The sequence below is a fragment of the Pelodiscus sinensis genome, chromosome 6 (genome assembly GCF_049634645.1).
Source record: "Pelodiscus sinensis isolate JC-2024 chromosome 6, ASM4963464v1, whole genome shotgun sequence".
In the NCBI taxonomy this organism is placed as follows: Eukaryota; Metazoa; Chordata; order Testudines; family Trionychidae; genus Pelodiscus; species Pelodiscus sinensis.
Genome location: NC_134716.1, coordinates 5,086,804 through 5,107,160, shown reverse-complemented (window position 1 = coordinate 5,107,160; position 20,357 = coordinate 5,086,804). Strand labels below are relative to the sequence as shown.

General features: G+C 45.0%; 3 protein-coding genes across 4 annotated transcripts in view; 2 read left to right on the top strand and 1 right to left on the bottom strand.

The window, feature by feature from the left end:
- Positions 1-1,682, top strand: part of ABCA1 (ATP binding cassette subfamily A member 1) — a 122,953-nt gene extending 121,271 nt beyond the window's left edge. The window contains exon 51 of the transcript XR_012904577.1: positions 682-1,682. The gene's annotated coding sequence lies outside the window, so the exon portion shown is untranslated. The remainder of the gene's footprint in view (positions 1-681) is intronic.
- On the bottom strand, positions 997-11,386 carry NIPSNAP3A (nipsnap homolog 3A). Of its 2 annotated transcripts, none has more exons than XM_075931354.1 (6): positions 11,219-11,386; positions 8,163-8,370; positions 4,691-4,852; positions 3,766-3,915; positions 2,035-2,121; positions 997-1,932 (listed from the first exon to the last, which is right to left on the bottom strand). In XM_075931354.1, exons 1-6 carry the CDS (start codon positions 11,276-11,278, stop codon positions 1,856-1,858), a joined length of 744 nt encoding a protein of 247 aa, XP_075787469.1. In that variant the 5' UTR covers positions 11,279-11,386; the 3' UTR covers positions 997-1,855. The 2 variants fall into 2 exon arrangements, with proteins under 2 accessions (XP_075787469.1, XP_006111149.2); XM_006111087.3 differs by lacking the exon at positions 11,219-11,386 and adding an exon at positions 10,807-10,905.
- Positions 11,387-13,515: 2,129 nt separating this feature from the next.
- LOC106731787 (trypsin inhibitor ClTI-1-like) lies at positions 13,516-19,666 on the top strand. Its single transcript, XM_025183043.2, has 4 exons — positions 13,516-13,866; positions 15,610-15,665; positions 18,151-18,263; positions 19,416-19,666. The coding sequence occupies exons 1-4, from the start codon at positions 13,809-13,811 to the stop codon at positions 19,459-19,461; spliced, it is 273 nt and encodes a 90-aa protein (XP_025038828.2). The 5' UTR covers positions 13,516-13,808; the 3' UTR covers positions 19,462-19,666.
- Positions 19,667-20,357: the final 691 nt, after the last annotated feature.

Below are 20,357 nucleotides of genomic sequence, written 5' to 3'. Positions count from 1 at the left end.
ATTTACTAGTTAGAGCTGTGCTATTAACCGGTGACACACAGAAGGACCTTGCCTATAATTGGTTTGTGATGTAAGCTTCCACACATGAAGTGAAAAACTTTTTTGCACCTTTACTAAACAGGTTTATTTAATGAAAACAATATTAAGGTAAGTTTTAGATTTGCAGACTAGTACAATAGAGGGTAAACCTCAGTGTCCTGTGCCACCAAATAAGTGATTATTAACACCTTCTCCTGGTTAAGGTTAGGGATGCTCAAATTGATACTAGCAGTCCAATAAATCAGATTCAAATGTGAAGACCTAATCCAGTACTTAGATTTTTTTTTTTTAAAGATCGGAGGAACTGACCTCTGAAGAATTCGGTCTCTACTGGGCCTAACTTTGGTCCTATCATCCTGAGGATAGTGCACGTGTCCATGGTGCTGCAATGTACAGCTAAGGGGAATATTAAAGTTGGCAACTTCAATCATGGCCTAGCTACACTGCATATACTTGCCCAAGGGATGCGACTTGAGTAAAGACAATGTTTTCCCCATTGATTTCCTGATTTTAAAACCAGGCTTTAGTTGTAAGTCTTTATACACAAATTGAGATATTCAGCATATAAAGTAACTGAATTAACATCTTGCTGGTAATGCTGAGGGAAATGCTTTGTAAACTAAACCACAATTTCATGTTTAGTCCCAGACAGATGAAGATTGTGAAGAGGAACATGCATCTACATACTCAGTGACTCCCTCCAGCAAGTTAAGGAGCAAGGCTGCTGAAGCCAACATAGAGAGCCTTCAGGATGCTGTTTTTATAGAGGTACTATAACCTCTTGGAAAAATGAGGTGTCCTATTGCACCTTAAAGTCTAACAGCTTTATTTGGGCATAAGGTTAGTGTTTAAGGTGCCACAGGACTCCTCATAGTTTTTGCAGAGAGGGGTAGCCATGTTATCCTGTGAGACTGATAACCTTTTGGTTGAAAGAAACTCAAGTAATATGGCTGTATATAAGATGCAGAACACTAATCAATGTTTTTATTTGGATTTAAACTTTTACAGTCTGACAAAGCTTTTTCCAAAAGAGTAGGCACGTGTACTTTAGTAGGCCAGTTAATCTGATACACAATCCATAAAGAAACTTTCAGAATTAATCAGTTCATTCATAATCAATTTCAGCACAACAAACAAGTATTTGCATGAAGAAGTGATCGTCTCACTTCCTGTTTGCTCAGTCATAATTGAATAGAGGGACTCGCAATAAAAGTTAAATTCATTGCAATAAAGTCATTCAAATAAAAAAAGATACTCCTGATACTTAAGCTGAGTTCTCTCTATCTTCACCTATTTTACTGTGCATATTCCAACCTCATTGCAACCTTACAGAATAATAAAGCCAAGCAAACACACTGTGAGGTGTACAGTCAGCATGCAAAATCTAGGTCAGGGTTCCTGGTTCTTAGGGCAACAAGTAGTAACAGGGAAGTTGTGACCTTCTGAGGAGGTAGCAAAGCACATTATACAGATAACAGCTCTCTGATTGTCCTTGCACAGGCACAGCTGTGAACTCTGGAAAGGCCTTTTTGTACCAGTTGCATCTTCAAGAAGCAATAAACTGAGAAGTTTATGGCTAATCAGAAGCATTTGCAGAGTTCACGGCATAGTGGGCAGGCCCTGAATTCTTATGGTGGCATGGAGTGCAAAGGACTAGGGCTAAGATTGAGCCTGTGGGTTCAGGTTTCATCCACATACTTGTAAACTGAAGGGTATTTGGCTAAGTTATATTGCTATTGAGACCCATACGACAGTCCAGATAAAAATGCTGTAAGAAAGTTATGTGTTGTCCGCCATTACACCAGTTGGTAGAAAACTATTTCAATGGTGAACAGGACAAAGGAATCAGGAGCATATTTTTCTGGGACTCCAGGAATCTAACACTCTCCCGCACTGAAATGAAATACATAGAATTAGTTAATACAAGACTGCATTCTTAATTAACTGTCTTCTGAATTTTCAGTAGGCATGCTGAAAAGACACAGCCTTGCTTACCAGCTGCTACCACCCTGGCGTCCTCGTGAGCATAATGTCTCCCTGCTGCACGACTGTCAGGGTTTTCATTCCACCAAAGCACATGAACTTCGAAAACATGAGCAAAACAAACAAGAGTGAGACCATAGCTAAATTAGGGTATGAAATATCCCACATGCCCTTTGCTCTGTTCTCCAACCCTCTATGCAGAAGCAGCAAGTCATCAAACAAGTACATTACAAGACATTCTTCTGCAGAGATTTTCCTTAGGCTGATTTTTAATTAGGGATGTAAGCGACTAGCCGAGTAATAAGAATATGCTTATCGAGTAGTCGAGTCTCTACTCGACTAACTGCTCCCCACCCCTTGCAGCTGATAGAGGCAGCGAGAGAGGGAGCAGGAGTCATTGCTGGGGTGAGCCAGCTTAAAAGCCGGTTCCCCCCAGCACTGTCTCCATGGAGAGGCAGAGGCGCAGCAGGGGACGGGGCACAAGCCAGGAATCAGCATCCCGGCTCATGCCCGCTCCCAGACGCTGCACCTCTGCCTTTAAAATGTAGTTTATTTAGGGTATATTTTAAATGTAGTACATTTTAAAAGCAGAGGCGCAACATCTGGGACTGGGTGTGAGCCAGCACCTCTGCCTTTTAAATGTAGTAAGAACCGGGTGGGAATTCCATCAACTACTCCATTAGTTGATTAAACACAATTGAGCATCCCTATTTTTAACATTGCGTTTTCTAACTTTTAAGACACAACTCTACTTTCAGCAAACTGTCTGTAGACCTCCCCGGTCAACTTGAATTCAGGGAGAGTTTACATGATTCAAGGGCAGAAGAAACAGTGGCGCTCAGTGGGTAGGCAGTTGTGTGTGCGCGCCCTTACAGTGATATCAGAACTAGTGCCAAGATGCTGCGCCTTTTCCCCTGGCAAAAAGGAGTAAAATTTGGCTGTACTTGGGGGGCGAATCATCCATAAGCAAGTATGAACCAATTTATTTGGAAATGTAAATCCTTTCAAGGATTTCAGAGCTTGCTTATCGGCATGATCTGTATTTTGATGTTTCAATTCCACAAAGAACTAGTGCTAGCACTGGCTCCTAGTGTCCTTACAGCAGCGACAGGCAACCAAGAATAGTGAGTGGGTCATACGTCATATCAGTGGGTAATAACAACCTGTGGCCCACTGTGCTTCCACCTGTGGCCCTGCAGGCTGTCGCCCTCCCCCACGCACCTCTCACTCACAGGGGCACCAAAGCCCTGTCCTTCGTATTCACAGCCTTCTAGCTCTGGGAGGAAGGGGAAGGAGCAGGAATGGAGCATAAATCAGGCAATTCATGGTGCTCCGACAGCATTAGGAGGGAGGAGGAAGTGCAGGGCTCTGGTGCCCTGATGCAAGAGAGGCATATGGGGAAGATGGGCAGACGGGGTTTGTGGGCTGCAGGTGGAAACCCAGTGGGCCACATGCAGCCCATGGGCCACTGGTTGCCCACCACCACCTTACAGTTAGACAAGCACACCATTACCACAATAACAGTATTCAGTGCGAGCAGCATGGATGCTAAATGTGGGAAATGTATGCTGACCAAAATAAGACACCATCGTTTGAAATTAGCTAAAGCCATGCAAGATACAAAATGCAGCCTCAGAAGTGCAGTTACATTAATCAGGAGTCTGATACTCCCATGAGTATTGCTGATTTGCACCTTTAACCCTCTATGACCATGACCATGCTGGAAACTGACTAGTGTTGTACCTCTGTTAAGTAATCCGTATTCTGTGTGGAAAACACCAATCAGCTTCGTGTAGCCTGTATTGAGATGAGCACTGATTGCAGCTCTGAACGACTGGCCCCACAGAACTGGCCCACCAGGTTTCATCTGAAAAGTAACCATCTCGTACACCCCTGATGGGGAAGGAATACAGCAGTACAAACCATGAAACATCAAATTAATCACCTGAGTCAAGGTCCTAAAATCTCACAGGCCATGCTCACATATATTGTGATTCAGTTAAAGCAGTAACTTCTATCTTTTTGGGGTTAGTAGACCAAACCAAACAGTCCCAATATTCATCGTGTCACATAGGAATATGGGATTTGGGGCACAGAAATTAAAACAATTAAGAGTTCACTAAATGACCCTGCACATAGATGGTGCCGTTTCAAAGATAAAGAGAAGCACAGCCATTTCAAGTGATCATCAGACTCTTTTCTCCAGAATCTATGAACGCAATCTACTTACCAGGGCAGCATTAGCCTGGCTAGAGACTGAAGCCATGTCTGCACTTACTCCAGTGCTGTGGAGATCGATCCCCTAGGGGTCTAGTTAGTGGGTCTATGCATTCCCATACATTGAGGGGAAAGCAAGTTACAAGAAAAATACTCAATGCAATTGCTGAAGGGTGAACAGATTGCTCATCCTAACTGTTCATCCAGTTTATTCCCAACCGAACTGCACAAGCTACCAATTCATGCAAATGTAGTATGCACACACCCACACCCACACACGCATGAACACCTCTATGCTAACCTCCTACCCTGACCTACAGGTTCCTGTAAAAGAAAGCAACTGTTGAGCTCTTCCCTAGCCTGTCACATAACATTTGGTTAAAACATTCAGCTGTTTCTTACTGAATCCACACAAATAGCTTTCATCAACACAAAAAAAGATAAAGCTCACCCCCTTCCTTTGAAGGCTTCCCAATCTCACACCAAGGTACCAAGTAAACAATTTCATTTTTCTGTTTTTTCAACAAGGGAAGAACTGGAGAGATGAATTTTTCTTGCCATTCTTTATCATTGGCTACTGCTTTCCGGACTTCTGCTCTCTGAGCAAAATTATCTACCAAAAAGGAAAGATGTTAAAAGTCTATATTCAGTTCTATATTGTCTCAAGATCATCTTATCTGAAAAAGTGGGTTTTGCCCATGAAAGCTCATGATAGCATATATTTTTGTTAGTCTCTAAGGTGCTAAACATTTTTATATTCAGTTCTGTCAGGTTCTATTTCCATTCATGTCACAATGGATTTATTTAAAATAAATTTGCTAGTAGAAGACAGAAAAGCTATTCAAAAGTTAAGTCATTTGGGAGTCTGGAATTTAACATAAGAACAATTTAATTCTCTTCAGAAATATCCTCTTTTGCCCTCAAAGTTAATATAATCATTTTGAGAACAAACTGATTTTTTTCAAGCAAAATTCACATAAAAGGATTCTGCTTGAAAAAGGATTTTTAACAAAAGCTGATGCTCACAATCACTCTTAGTATCTAGAATTAGGCATGATGTCCCTCCTTGTTTTGTACCAACAGCCAAATAGCTAGTTGAAAATATATTCAAGAGAGACTGAGACATGGAGAAAATAAGTAATTGTTTTGCCTTTTCCTTGAAAATATTTACTTTAGTTTTCTCATTTTAGATTGAAGATTTTGCTCAGATGAGAACTAGGATTTAAAAAGGTATAGACAGATGCACACACAAAATTTTCAATAATTTAAGACGACAGTCATACAAACGAAGACTAATGAGAAATACCAGTACCTTGATATAAATACAGGGAACAATTAAGCAAATTAATTTTAACTAACAAAAAAGATGTAAAAAGAAAACTGATTGCATCTGAAAAAGACAGAATGATATGTAGCTGCACTTGGAACATGGTTAGAGAACAAATCAAGCAAGGAAAATAAAACAAAACACAAGCTTTATCTCAATTTTCCCTAATACAATAAATTACTCAGTGATTTCCTCATTAAAAAATTAAGGAATTAACCAAGAAAAAGAGAAGCAGTTGAATAGACAAAGGAATTTGAGAAATTAAAAAAAGATTTGATTATTAAGTCTTAATTCAAAATATTTTGATGTACAGATACTGGATCTATCAGTGAAGAGCAGGGGAAGGTTATTCTATACAGCTGCTCAGAACAACAATGGTTTTATCAGTGCAGACAGGTGATCTCAAAGAATAGACTGGGGAAATAAAAAAAAAAAAATACTAATGCCCCAGAGTAGAAATAAATCCTAATCTACCATCCAATACCTGAAGGTAAGCATATAGATCTTCACAAAACTGCTATGACTTCACTGGAGCTCTATGTTAGTGCAAGGGTCCATCCACTTAATTATTTTTTCAGGTCTGGAGCTTTATTTGGTCCTCCAGTATGAAAGTGGCTCCAAGCACACGACAAGACTGATTAAACATGAGGGCTATATCTATACTGGCAGTTTCTTGCGCAAGAACAGCCGTTCTTGTGCAAAAACTTGCCTGCTTTTTACACTGCACGCACGTTCTTGCGCAAGTAAGTTTACAGTCTAGCGTTGTAAAACAGGGCTTCTTCCGGAAGAGTTATTCCTCTCCCCACGAGAAATAAGCCCTCTTACACAAGAGCTCTTCCACAAGAGGCCAGTGTAGACAGGCAACATGAATTACTTGCGCAAGAAGCCCCTATGGTTAAAATGGCCATCAGAGCTTTCTTGCGCAAGAGAGCATCCACACTGCCATGGATGCTCTTGCACAAAAGCACATGCCAGTATAGACGTGCCCTTGTGGAAGACTTTTTGTGCAAGAACTCTTCCGCAAAACAGTTCTTGCACAAGAAGCTGCCAGTGTTGACATAGCGTATGGCCGTGGTCCCCAACACGGTGCCCGCGGGCGCCATGGCGCCCGCGGGGGCATTTGTCTGCGCCCGCCAAGTGCTCAGGGCTGGCCTGGCCCCGGGCACATGGCACATGCGCGGAGCCGGCCCCGCGCGTGTGGCGCACGGTGAGCGCCAGCCCCGGGGGCGCCGCGGATTGACCCCCAGCGGCGCATGGGGAAGGGGAGGGGAGAGGAGGGGGAGAGAGCACCAGCGCTGGCCCCGGGCGCGCGGCGCTTGGGGGGGAGGGGGGAGAAAGCGCCGGCCCCGGGTGCGTGGCGCTTGAGGGGAGAGCGCCGGCCCCGGGAATGTGGCTATGGGGGGGCCCTGCCCCCCGGGTACCCGGCAGGCGAACAGCCACGCCCCCTGGCGCCCGGCAACCCCAAATGGTTGGGGACCACTGGCCTATGGGTACACCTACACAACAGAGGAAGATTAAAGCTGCCGCTGTTGATCTTCCAGGGTTTGAATTAGCAGGTCTAGTTAAGACAGCTAATGCAAACTGATAGGGGTGCTTCAATCAATGCTGGTAACCTTGCTTTCATGAGGAGTAAGGGAAGTTGAAAGGAGAGTGTGCTCCTTTCTACTTCCTGCAGTGTAGACGGCGCCAAAAGCCAAGTTAAGCTACTTCAACTTCAGCTATGCAATTAACGTAGCAATTAATTTGACTTTGTCCTATAGTGTAGACAGACCCTGTCTGAGCAAGAAAGGAGAGAGGGGAGTCTAAAATATTGGACAGGCCGGTTCAGAACAACTATTCATACATGGACTTTACCCTGAAAACTCAATCCTTCTTCCACTGAAATAAATTTTAAAAACTCTCACTGACTTCCCTTCAATAGCACAGGATCAGGCCCTAAATGTGAGTGGATACTGCAGTGAAGATTCTCAATTGCAATTTCTTCATTGACTATTTGAGAATATTCTGCATTTGACAACATCCTGTAAGACTGTCTAGGATAAAGATGTCAAAAATGCTGTATCTTAATTCTGCAAGTAAAGCAGGATCTCAAAGTTACACACACCAGAGGTACAAACCAGCCAACCATACACCTCATTTGGAACTAGAAGTATGCAATCAGGCAGCAACAAAGACAAAACAAAGCAAACCTGTACAGCACAGTATTGTGTTAAATGTAATCTACTAAGAAAATAAAAGGAAAGTTTTAAAAAGATAAGGAAACTGTTTCTGTGTTTGGTTTACTTAAATTAAGATGGTTAAAAGAAGCATTTTTCATCTGCATAGTAAAGTTTCAAAGCTGTATTAAGTCAATGTTCAGTAGTAAACTTTTGAAAGAATAACTATAATGTTTTGTTCAGAGTTACAAACATCCTTTATTTGAGGTATTCAAAACTCTAAGGTTCTACTGTCTTTGTTTTCAGTAGTTAGTGTAGGAGTTAAATTTATTTGTTTATTTATAAATAAACAAATAATTTTTTTTAAGCTTTAAGAGCCCAAAAGAAACATCCTGTTTCACATGACACATAAGAGCAATATGAAGTGAAGATGCACATACCAAACTTCCAAATATGGATGGCTTTATTCATGCCCCCAAACTCCACAGTCCAGAATCCAAACATCTCTGAATGAGCTGCACGAAGGTGGATATGTTTATTCACCAATTCCACAAACTCCTTCATCTTTGATGGCTTAACATCATAGGTACGAATTTCATAAAATGTGCCATCATTTTGCCGGGGCCCTGTAGCAAAAGATGCATGGACCTGAATGGAGAATATTAAAAAAAAAAAAAAAAAAGTTAAAGTTACTAATGGGGTCATAAAAATCTGCCACTTCATTCTAGATTTCAGTGCATCTCATTTCTAGACAGAAACTGGTAGCAATGCTTTTAATTTAGCCTGCCTAACACTTTCCATTCTAAAGGAGTCCTGCCATCTTTTGAGCAGCTGTCATCTCCAATGTTTGCAGCAGGCCTTTAATACTTAGCAAGGGACAGTCCTCGTCCACTAAAGCACTCTTTGTCCCATGAGATTCTGATCAGGTTGTACTGAGTTATTAATTGTTAAAAATCAGTATTTCCCTTCTCTCATTTCCTTTCTTCAGGAAGATTTTGACAGCAAGTCAAAATGACTAAACAGAAGGAATCGAGGCCAAGCTGGTGTTACTACCAAAACAAGAGCAGAACCAACACATAATGAACTGTGAACATTCGACAGCTTCCTCAGCAGCTCCAACAGACCCAGCCCATGACTGCAGTCACCTATCTACCCAACAAAAGAACATACTGGCTCAAACCAAACGCCCATCTAGCCCAGTGTCTATTTTCCAACTGTGGCCAGTGCCAGATGCTTCAAAGGGAATGAACAGAACAGGGCATTTATTGAGGGATCCATCCCCTATCATCTAGTAGTCACAGCTTCTGACAATCAGAGCTTTAGGGACACCCAGAGTACGAGCATCTTGGCTAGTGGTCATTGATGGATCTATCCTCCTTTAACTTATCTTTTACAACCCAGTTATAGTTTTAGTTTCACAACATCCCCTGGCAACAAATTCTACAAAATAAAAGTGTGCTGTGTGATGAAAAACTTAAGTATTCCCCTTGCAGGAACCTGTGTTATGCAAATTCCTTAAAGTGCATTATAAATGGCATAGATCGCCATTTAAATGACTTTTGGGGCATCCTAACTTTAACCTTGATAGAGAAATCCCTGGCTTCCTTCAAGGTTCATTGTTTCTTAATGTAAGAAAGCTGTCACACAAATTTTAAACCTGCATATATTATGAGTAACCACAATTGTTCAATGTGTTATTATTTACCCACTCAATGTCAAGCTTCAAAAGGACAAAAAAAGATTCAGAGAACTGTACAAGCAAATAGTGAATCAGTGTCAAGGTTAGTTTCTGCTCTTGATAACCTTCATGAGTGCATGTTCAGAGGTTGCTCTGAAACGTATTTCAAGCATTAAAGTGTATATAATTGACTTTCTATAGGGCACAATCATTGTTGCTTCAGCTTTCTCCTTTCCAAAGGAAACTGCACCACACCCCTGGAAGACTCCAAGGCCTCATCTCCATAACAAAATGTGACTGTCTGAGAACATGATTATGAACAGTCTGATGACATTATGTTAACCCCAGTTCATTGTGGCTTACATTGACCTCTAAGTCATGGTTAGCAATGTGTCATCCAATTCAAATGATCGGTCTTCTTTACACACCATACATTTTGCAATGTAGACAAGCCCTAAAAAACACCAGTGAGTACAGCACCCTCCTGGATCTGCTTCTCTGTGCATAAGACAGTGGTTGAGAGTTTCCAATTAAATAACAATGTCTTCCCAGGCAGTCACTGCATTGCTACAACCTGATGTTGCAATCTCCTGTTACAATAAGGTATCAAGTAGTGTTCCCTGTAAGCTGAGATTCCAGTGCTGTCCAGCTGATAAGCAGAAGACCCAGCTATGTTTGTGTTTCTCCCAGTGGTGCACATTCACACTACAGATGTAAATAGGTAACCGATTACTCGGTAAGCATCACACTGACTGAGTGAGGCTTACCAGTAACCTGTTAACCAGCATCTGGCGTGGCTGAAGCAGATCCACACCTGCGGTACAGTGGGGCCTGCCCTGCTGGAATAGCCCTCCACCTGTGGTGTGGCAGATCCTTCCCAACGCAGCCACAGCAGCCCCTGTCCGCAGTGCAGTGCAGTGCAGCAGGAGCAGCCACGGACCAGCATTGCAATGTGGGTGCTGTCTGGCCCAAGCAGCCCCAGCTCACAATGCAGGCAAAGAGTCACTTCAGCCACCCACCGTGCTGCACCACAGGTGGGAGACTACTCCAGTGGCTCCCCACCAGTGGCACATGACAGCTGGTTAACCGGTTAACATTTTCAATGGGATTTTACATCCCCAATTCACACATGCCTCGGGGCACAAACCAAAATATATCCTGCCCACAGTATAGCAGGGGAAGTCGCCGCTAGCACCTCGCCACCCCTGTGGAGTAATCAGTAAGAATTCACGTAGTTATTCGACTATGCAATTATCCGCTATCTAACATCCCTACTCCAGTGTGAAGGAGTAAACCCCAGACTGTTGTTGCCACTCGCTGTGTTCAATTCTGAGCTGGCTTTTAGATGGTTTAGTACCAAAAGACCAAGAGTCTATGTAGGGACTCAGCTAGATGTGAAAACGCACCTGGCACATGTCAGTTCCAGCAGGGAAAGGGTAATAACCCCTTCTGCATGCTCCCAGACAGACAGGCGGCGCCCTGCAGCGGGCTGGCCGCATGGGTCACTAAGGAGCAGGACAGCGACGCCTGGTCAGTCGCCCGGGGCAGCAGCACTGACACCTCCCTGCTGCCAGCTGCCCCCCCTTGCCCATGCCCCCCAGCACCCCACTGCCTGACCCCCCCCACCCTGTCCATGCCCCTCCCCCCTACAGCCCCTCCCCCACCCTGTCCATGCCCCTCCCCCACCCTGTCCATGCGCCTTCCCCCTCCCCATATGGCCTCAGACCCGCCCCATAACTCCTGGCCCCGCCCCCACCACTTGGCCCCGCCCCCTACGTCCTCCCCCCCCGCCCCGGCCCGGCTCGGCCCGGCCGTTACCTGTCGGCAGGCCCCGGCCCCGCGCGCGCCCCGCAGGAGCAGGGCGCGCAGGCCCAGCATGGCGGCGCGCGAGCACAGGCGCCGGGCGGCCGCTCCCCGCGGAGCGCGAGGACACTCGGGAGTCGGCGGTTGCCCGCGACCTGCAGCTCCCCTTCCCCGCCCCCTGCGGCTCGGCCCCGCCCCAGCGCGTGACGCGGCTACGGAAGGCGAAGAGGGGAAAAAAAGGCCTCAGCGCGAGCGGGGATTCGCTCGGAGCCGGGCTGGGAGCCAAGCCGAACGGTCGGGCGCAGGGGGGGGCGGTCCGCGGCTCACGTTCAGGTCTGCGCATGCGCCGCACACTTCTCCCCTCAGCTGGGGGTGGAGATGCTAGCCACCCCTCCCCACTGCCTGTACCCTGCACAACAGCCCCCCCCCACACACAGAGGTACCCCTCATGCCTGTACTCTGCGCTACAGCCCCCCACCCACTGGTACCCCCACACCGCCTGTACCCTGCACAACAGCCCCACGCGCACACACACACCCCTACACCACACTGTCTGTACCCTGCTCTACAGCCCACCCGCCCCGGTGCCCTCGCCCTTTCTGTACCCTGCACTACTGTCCCACATTCACACCCACACCAGTACTCTGTGCTGCCTGTATCTAGTACTACAGCCCCCCACTCACACCCACACCAGTACCGCCATGCTGCCAGTCGGGCGGCCCGTCCATATAGGTCGCCTAGGGCGCCAAGTTAAATGGGAGGCCAAATGGTGGCACAAAATCATTGAGGGGCTTGGAGGTGGGGGTGCCGATTGCATGGTTCGCCGAGGGTGCCAGTTGCTGGCAGCTAGTCTAGGGCTGCCCCTGCTGCCAGTACCCTGTGCTACAGCTCCACGTGCACACCCACACCGGTACCCCTGTACTGCCTGTAGCGTGCTCTACAGCCTACTCTCCTACCTCCACTCCTGTACCCCTGCACTCAGTGCCACTCCGACAGTGGGAGCTAAGGAGTCTCCACATGGGCTTCCTGAAAAGAAGCTCTTCCAAATTTTCACACTTTCAGAGAAGAGGAAGAAGCAGCTGATTCTGCTCCCTGCTCTCCCTGCCCCCACTCATGCAGAGGAGTGGAAGAAAAGTAGTTCTCAGGCTAGGATGTAAAATCCCATTTGTTTAGTTAAATGTTAAGGTTAGCGGATTAAATGGGGGGGGAGGGCAGGGTGGGAAGCTGCTCCAGCTCCCACTAGTTAACCATAACCAGTAAGCCTTACCTAATTAAGGGTGAGGCTTACTGGTTAACCAGTTAGCCATTGACATCCCTATCTCAGACATCCCTCTCCCACAGAAGAAGGATGCAAGTGCTCTTAGGGTATGGAACGGACTGACCTGCCACTTCCCAAAAGAGATCTTCTCCTGCGGACTTCTAAGAAGACCACTTTGCTACTGGTGAGAGCTGTGGAGTATCTCTCTAGATCAGCGATGGGCAACCTAGGCTAGTGAGTGGACTGCATGAGTGGCCCTCCTTCATCTCAGTGGGCCGCAAGATTGTCAGAACCAAGACGGTCTCCCAAGGCAGGGTCGTTTTGCTCACTGCCCTTGCCTGCCTAGAATTTGTGGGCCGTGCTGACTCAGCTACAGCAATGCTTTGACTGGACACAGAGGGAGCTCTTACAGGCACTGCTGTGTACAGTCGACACACACCTCGCTTCACGTGCCCTTGTGTCACTTTAGTAAGGCAGGCAGGGGAAGAACGACACAAACGGAAGCCAGCAGAAGCTGGCAACCCTGCCTGTGGGCAACGGTAACAAAATGTCTCGAGGGCCACACATAGAACCCCGAAGGATCGCAGGTGACCCGCGGACCACCGGGTGAAGACCAGTGCCCTAAATAGAAGCTCTGTGTATATAGGTAGTTACCCACAGTGCCAAGGGGTCAGTTTTCAGAAGTCCTGAACCCCACACCTACACCTGCAATCAGTGAGAGTTACGGGGCTCAGTCTGTCTGAAAACCATTGATGCTTAGATTTTAAGGCCAGAAGGGACCAGTTTGATTATTAAATTCCTAATAGCCCAGGGAATTTTCCCCAATGATCCCTCCATTGAGCCTGTGTTCTAACCACAGCATGAGCAGAGTTGCTGTTGTGGTGGGGGGATTTTTCAGGGAGAGGGTATTTCTTAGGCAGGGTTAGTTGGATGGGTTACTTGGCGTGGAGGAGTACTGCCGGGAAAGGTGGCTGGCATGTGGGACAAGCAGGACAGGGTAACGACTGGTGGTGAATGGGAGTTTCCTCCTGGCCACCAGAGAATGATCAGACACATGGCTGAAGATGGAATTTTTTTGGGGACAAGGAAATTGATGAGAAGGCTTCCTGTAAGGTGGGGCAGTGGAAGAGTTTTTGGGGGAATTGAGCAGTTTCTGAAGGGAGGTGGAGTTTCTGAAGAGTCAGGGAGAAGTGAAAGAGTTAAATACCAAGAATAAATAACGCTGGCACTTCCTGGCCTATATAATAGACACTTCTTTATGAAAAGAATTATTGTTACCTACTGCCCAGAAACAATATCAGAGCAAAGCGTTTGATCTACTGGTGTGGGGATTATGCCAAAAGCAAGATGAATTTCCAAGTTCACATCACTGTGGTGTTCTTTTTTTGCTTTTCTGCTTTTGCAGGTAAGTCTCTTCACATTTTCTTCCCTGTTTCACTGTATAGTGGGAGGGAGGGGAATATTTTTTTTTGTTTGTTTAGAAACACTGGACCAAAACTTTCAAACCTGGATGTTGGAGTTAGCTACCCACATCCACAACTGAGCACCCCAAACAAGAGTGACCTGCTATTTCAAGGGTGCAGAAGACTCACTTATCTTGATTTCCATGGGGTTACATCCTATGTTATCTGGAGGGTCAAGTCATGAGAGTCAAAGGGCTAATCCCTACCATTGTTGGTCTTTTCTTGGCCAAAAGTCTCATTGACTGCAAACTTCAGGATTTGACCCAATATTCTTTCATTTAACGGTGACCTTTCTATAAGGGGTGTGTTATCAGTGCTTGGAATTTTATTATGTTTTTGCCCTATCTTGCAGCTCTTACTTATTATTATTTGTTAAGGAGACTTTATTGTATTTGATACTGTAAATGTGTAGAGTGAAAGGCTGACTGTGTTGAAGTCTCAGGTAAATCTCCCATTGTCCTGAATGGGACCAGGATTTCACCCTTAGAGACACTGACCATACGTCCTGGATTTTCCAGGACAGTCCTGATTTCAAATATTCTGTCCTGTTGTCCCCATAACCCATTGAAATGTCATGGACATGCCTATATTTCAGCAACTATTTCAGCAGGGTCGGGGAGAGAAAGCCCCAAGGCTCCCCACAGGATCCGGCTTGCGGCTTGCCTGCACTGCTGCTCCCTCTCCCTGGGCTGGGGGAATAGCAGCACAGAGATGTGCTTCCTGTAGGCTTTTCCCTCTGCTCCAGAATCAGGCCAATAGGAGCAGGAGGCGGTGCCTGGGGTACAGTGTTGGGAGCTGTGAGAAAGCAAGTGGGCTCCCTTTTCCTCATGTCCAGACCCTGCACCCCCAGCCTGCTCACCACCTCCACCAAGACCCCACATCCGCTCACTTACCACCTCTGCCGAAACAACGCACCCCCAGCCTGCTCACTCACCGTCCTGCCAACACCCCACACCTCCAGCCTGCTCTCTCACCCCCCTGTGATTTAATTTTTATCCTTTTGTAAGACTTTTCATATAAATCACTTCACAAATCAGAAAAAAAAATCCTGTGTCAGATCATGTGTCCCTATTTTTGGTTGGGGAAATATGGTCACCTTGCCCACAGAGGGATCATGCTATTTCCAGGGGGGTGCCGCATGGAGTGCACAGGGACTGTACTTTACAGTGCTTCTATTTCTGCGGGAAGGGGGGAATAATTTGTGACACTGCTTTAGGAGGTGCAGCATATTCCACTGACCTGCTCTCCATCACCAGCGTGCATCACTGGCCAGTGTATGGAGCAAGGTGGGAAATTATGGCTTTGTTTGCTCCTTGCCCAGATTCTGTTGGGAGTGGGGGGAGGAGTCTTGCATACAGCCCTGGGTGCTCTTCCGGGTACCAGAGCTGTGATCTAGGTAGCCCTGGCAGACAGTGCTTCAGGGAAGCATTCATGTTGCCTCTTATGATTCCATGTCGTTCTGCACACTCTTTTGCCCATTATTAAAGTCAGTGCTTGTTCCAAAATCCTCCAATCTAAATTAAAGCAAGGCACAAGAAAAACTTGTAGCAAGCATACTGAGAGAGGATGAGGAACACATGAGGATACAGATTAATTCTGCATATTTCACTACAATTTGATCATGAAAGCAGTTTTCACTTCTTTAAGCGTAGGTTTTGATTTCATAAGAACAAATTGTATTTCAGGGGAAGACACAAGAAGATATGAAGGAATAAATAGAACTGGACAATTGCCAAGATATGTAAGATGTTTCTTTGTTTACTCTGTTACATGTACGAAATAGAATTGAGTAAATACAGATAATAGTCATTTGAATTTTTAAACACATTTGCAGTGACGGTCTTGCACCTTTCTCCTTCTTTCCACAAAAGGTTTAAGAAACAAAATTGCGGGCAGGAATGACCGTGGAACAGATAATTTTAAGTATCAGAGTGGTAGCCGTGTTAGTTTGAATCTGCAAAAGCGGCGAGGAGTCCTGTGGCACCTTATAGACTAACTGAAGTGTTGGAGCATAAGCTTTCGTGGGCAAAGACCCACTTCGTCATGATGCATCTGACGAAGTGGGTCTTTGCCCATGAAAGCTTATGCTCCAACCCTTCAGTTAGTCTATAAGATAATTTTAAGTGACTCAGTCCAAAAAGTCTCAGAGGGGTCGCTGTGTTACTCTGTCTCTGCAAAACAACCAGAGAGAGTGTCCTGGGGCACCTTAAGGTCTAATAGATTTACTTGGACAAAAGTTTTTCAGAATAAAAAACACATCTGACGAAGTGTTGAGCTTTTTACCCATGAAAGCTGATACCCAAATAAATCTGTTAGTCTTTAAGGTACCACAGGACTCCCTGTTGTTTTGTAGGTCCAAAAAGCAAATTTTGAACTTTTAAACCCAAGTATTCAAACTTGATTCAAAATTTCACTCAGCCGATCAGGGACCAGAAACATATAATTTGATTCAGGTGTCTGGTCAAAATTACTCCACGCAGCTCAAATTTTGAATTTCAGATACTTCTAACAAATTTCTCATGAATAAGCTACAGGCTGGGAATTATTCCCAGAAATTATTAAGCAAGGAATTTTGAATAGCTTATAAATATGGAGAAATCACTATCCATTCACAGACAATGAAACAGGCAAAACTGAAAAAAACTATTTGTTACAAATTATTCACTCAGCTCTTTTGCTCACTGTCATAGGCCTAAATTCAGCCCATTCCCTGTCTACTGTTTTCTGTATGTATTGTAATAGAGCACATGGGAGTGGAAAGTATATTTTTTCAGTACTCACACATAGCAGAGGAAATCTTGTATAGTGGTGACAGCAGGGGGCAGTGAGTGAGGAAGGTTACTATATTCCAGATTGCTATTTTTCTGCTGTTTCTACAACTGCCATCCATCGGCAGGACTGTGAGTCATTGCCATATGTTTTGTAATTCATAGATGAGATCTGACACAGGGGAATTACAAAATTTACCTTGTGTGAGAGAGAAATAGTTATGCATAATAGCAGCAAGTACCTTTGCAACTGGAAAAAGCCAACCTAGCATTAATGTATAGTGCTGTAACAGTGAATCAGGGGAGACGTCGGTTTATGCAGCTCTAACTCTAGTTGCTTTGAAAGTGGAAGTGACATTTTTCAAATGTCTTGCACTGACAAAAGTCAGTGGTGTCCAGAGGGAAAAGTTTAGGAGATTCAGTTCCTGACCCTTGTGCACAAGATAGCTCTACTGCTTGGCTCACTCCCCTTTCCAGAAAAGGGAGACCAGAGAGAAAGCTTTTATCTGATTGTTACATAAATAACTATTGAATCTGGTACAGCTTTGGACAGGTAATTTAGTTTCCTTTGTGATCTAAATGGAAGTGGTGATGCAGAAAGCAAAGGAAACATTCTGTACCAAAGGGCTTAGCTATGCTTAACATCAACTGATATTTGCTTAAACTTAGAAAAAGATACTGATATTTTAAACTCCCTGGCTAATGACCAAGGACCACATCTGCTCATGCAGCATTTCCGTCTTAATCACTTCCACATTGCCCATCCCTTAAGGTGGAACTTCTGAGTTTTCTCCTATTTCGGTTAAGTGCTCTACTTAGCTCTTTCCCCCCAAAACGATCAAAAGGGAGAGTCTCAAAAACACAAGGGCACCTACTGCCCTTAACTTTTCAGTGAGAGTCTGGTACCTACCTACCAGTGAGGCTTTTGAAAATTTTCCCCATTTCTTTTACAACACTTGGATTGTTGCTATCCAAGGGGTGTATAAAATTATCTTATTGGAATGTATGCATCATATGTACATTTTATTTTCAAATAACTTTTAGCAGTAAAAATTACTTTTCCCTCTGTCACTCTCTGTGCTGTGTGAGCTAGTGACCACAACTGAGATTATGCTTTGAGTTACAGCCTCTGCTTCTCTCCTGGATTCAGTTGGAAATTTCTTGCGGGGTCCGTGTTTCCTTGTAAGCTGATCATTTGGGCTCCTGCCTGAGAGATTAATATGCACTCTCAGTGCCCATAGCCAGCAGCATGTGTTTCTATTACTGGTGCACATCTGCACATACCTATGTGCACACAATAACATTTATTCCACACATGAATGGAAAAAATTAGAGGGAACGCTGCTTGGGGTGTGTATGTATCAGGGTCGAATGGAGCCTTGGATACACTCTGGATTTCTCTCTGAACTGCTAATCAATTAAATCCTGAGCGCATGATTTTTTGTTCTATTTTCCCAGCCTGTTTGTGTTCATTACATCCTCAAACCAATATGTGTGTTGTATTATCGCCCTGTCTGTGGGAGCGACAGGAGAACCTACCGGAACAAGTGTGAGCTTTGCAGTTACTCCAGGTGAGATTAATACCCGTGCTCTTTCTGCCGCCTCACTGAAGATGTGCTGGGCGGAGGAGGCCGATTGTTTTGTGTAGGTGACGTAACAGGCAATGGAAGGGTGCAGTGCAAGCTTGCCTGATATTTTCCTTTGATGTAAAAAAAATCGCGAGAGCTGACAGGAAAGATTTCAGTCTCTGGTTTGGATGGTCTCCTTCAGATTGGGTACATTGGGAATCTGCTCCAGAGCAGTCCCCAGAACAGGGGTTCTCAACCTTTTATTTTCTGCCCCCACCCCCAACATGTTAGAAAATCCCCATGGCCCAGCTGGGCCACAATTGTTTTTCTGCCTACAGAAGCCAGGAGGTAGCAAGCAGGGCAGTTGTCCCATGATCCCATGAAGCCAAGTGTCCCAGGCCTTAGTTTTCGGCCCAGGTGGCCGGGCACGGGGCCTCAGGCTGCAGTCTTGCGTGACTTTGGCTTTCTGCCCCAGGTCCTAGCAAATCTAATACCAGCCATGCTTGGCGGATGCCTGAAATCTGTTGTGGTCCTCCAGAGGGCCCCAGACCCCTGGTTGAGAACCACTGCCCCAAAACATGAAGAGAGATTTAAAAGATGGGGACTTTTCAGCTTAGAATAGAGGACACTAAGCGGGGATAGGATAGAGGTCTATAAAACCATGGCCGGTGTGGCAAAAGTGAATAAGGAAAAGTTATTTACTTGTTCCCATAATATAAGAACTAGGGGTCACCAAATTAAATTAATAGGTAGCAGGTTTAAAAGAAACAAAAGGAAGTTTTTCTTCATGCAGCACACAGTCAACCTGTGGAACTCCTTGCAGGAGGATGTTGTGAAGACCAGGAGTTTAACAGGGTTCAGAAAAGAACTAGATACATTCCTGGAGGTTCGGTCCATCAATGGCTATTAGCCAGGATGGGTAGGTTTGGTGTCCCTAGCCTCTGTTTGTCAGAGGCTGGAAATGGATGACAGGGGAGGGATCACTTGATGATTGCCTGTTCTGTTCACTCTCTTTGGGCAATCTGGCATTGGCCACTGTCCGCACAGGATACTGGGCTAGGTGGAACTTTGGTCTGACCCAATATGACCGTTCTGATGTTCTAACATATCGCATACTTGTGACCCAGCTTGATTGTTTTGTGTTGTTCTCCCTAGGGAACACGACAAGGTTATAAAGATTGTAAAGGAAGGACCATGTTAAAGATTGAGGATACCATCATTCGTCTTATCTTATCTTGCATGGCCTGGAGTCCTGCAGGTTTAGTAGTACATAATCCTACCATGGGACTACGGTATGGAACAGATTATCTCTTGATGTCCCCACATTCCTACACCAATGTTAATATTGCGCTAATGCTACTATTTTAGCTTGCTAAAAAAATAAAAGGGTGGTTTAAATCACTAGTTTTATTCCACATCTCTGGATTAAAAGAATTGTTCGTTTAAGGACACAGCATGAATCCGCTGTTGGTTTGCTAAAAGGTTTTATTAATATAATACATTGTGCTTATTCTGTCGCTACTTTGTGGTCAGAGTTGTTTCATGTGCCAGGGCCACCAAATCCCTTGGGTTTTGTAAGCAGTCTTTTAAAGCGTGATATGAGACATTCCTTTTGGACAACCCCAAAAGAACCCCAAAAAGAAAAAGGATAGTACCCTACTCTGAGCAGACAGAATTCCAAAGGGTTTGGCTTTACTGCTGGTACTCTAACCCAGAAAGCGATTCCAGAGTTTGGAGGCATAACTGAGTCACAAAGAAAATGTATTAACAGCAAAGAACATACATCCTTTGAATTCTAGTAGTACTTAGCTTGTCTGTAGCCTGGTGGATTTGTGGAGAAAGTATGAATGGAGCTCACTCGGACTGCTCAAGAAAAGTCAGTGCATCTCATTCAATGAGATCATTAGGACTACACACAACAAAACCCCTCATCATGCACTTTGCTCAGACATTCTTCTTACGCTGTGCACCATTTCAAACTTCCAGTATAAGAGAGGAAGGATAGTTTGTGGTTCAGGCAATGAACAGAGACCAAGATAGCTGGGTGCAATGTTTGGCTTTGCTGTAGTCACCCTGTCTGATTAGGGAGGTGTGTAA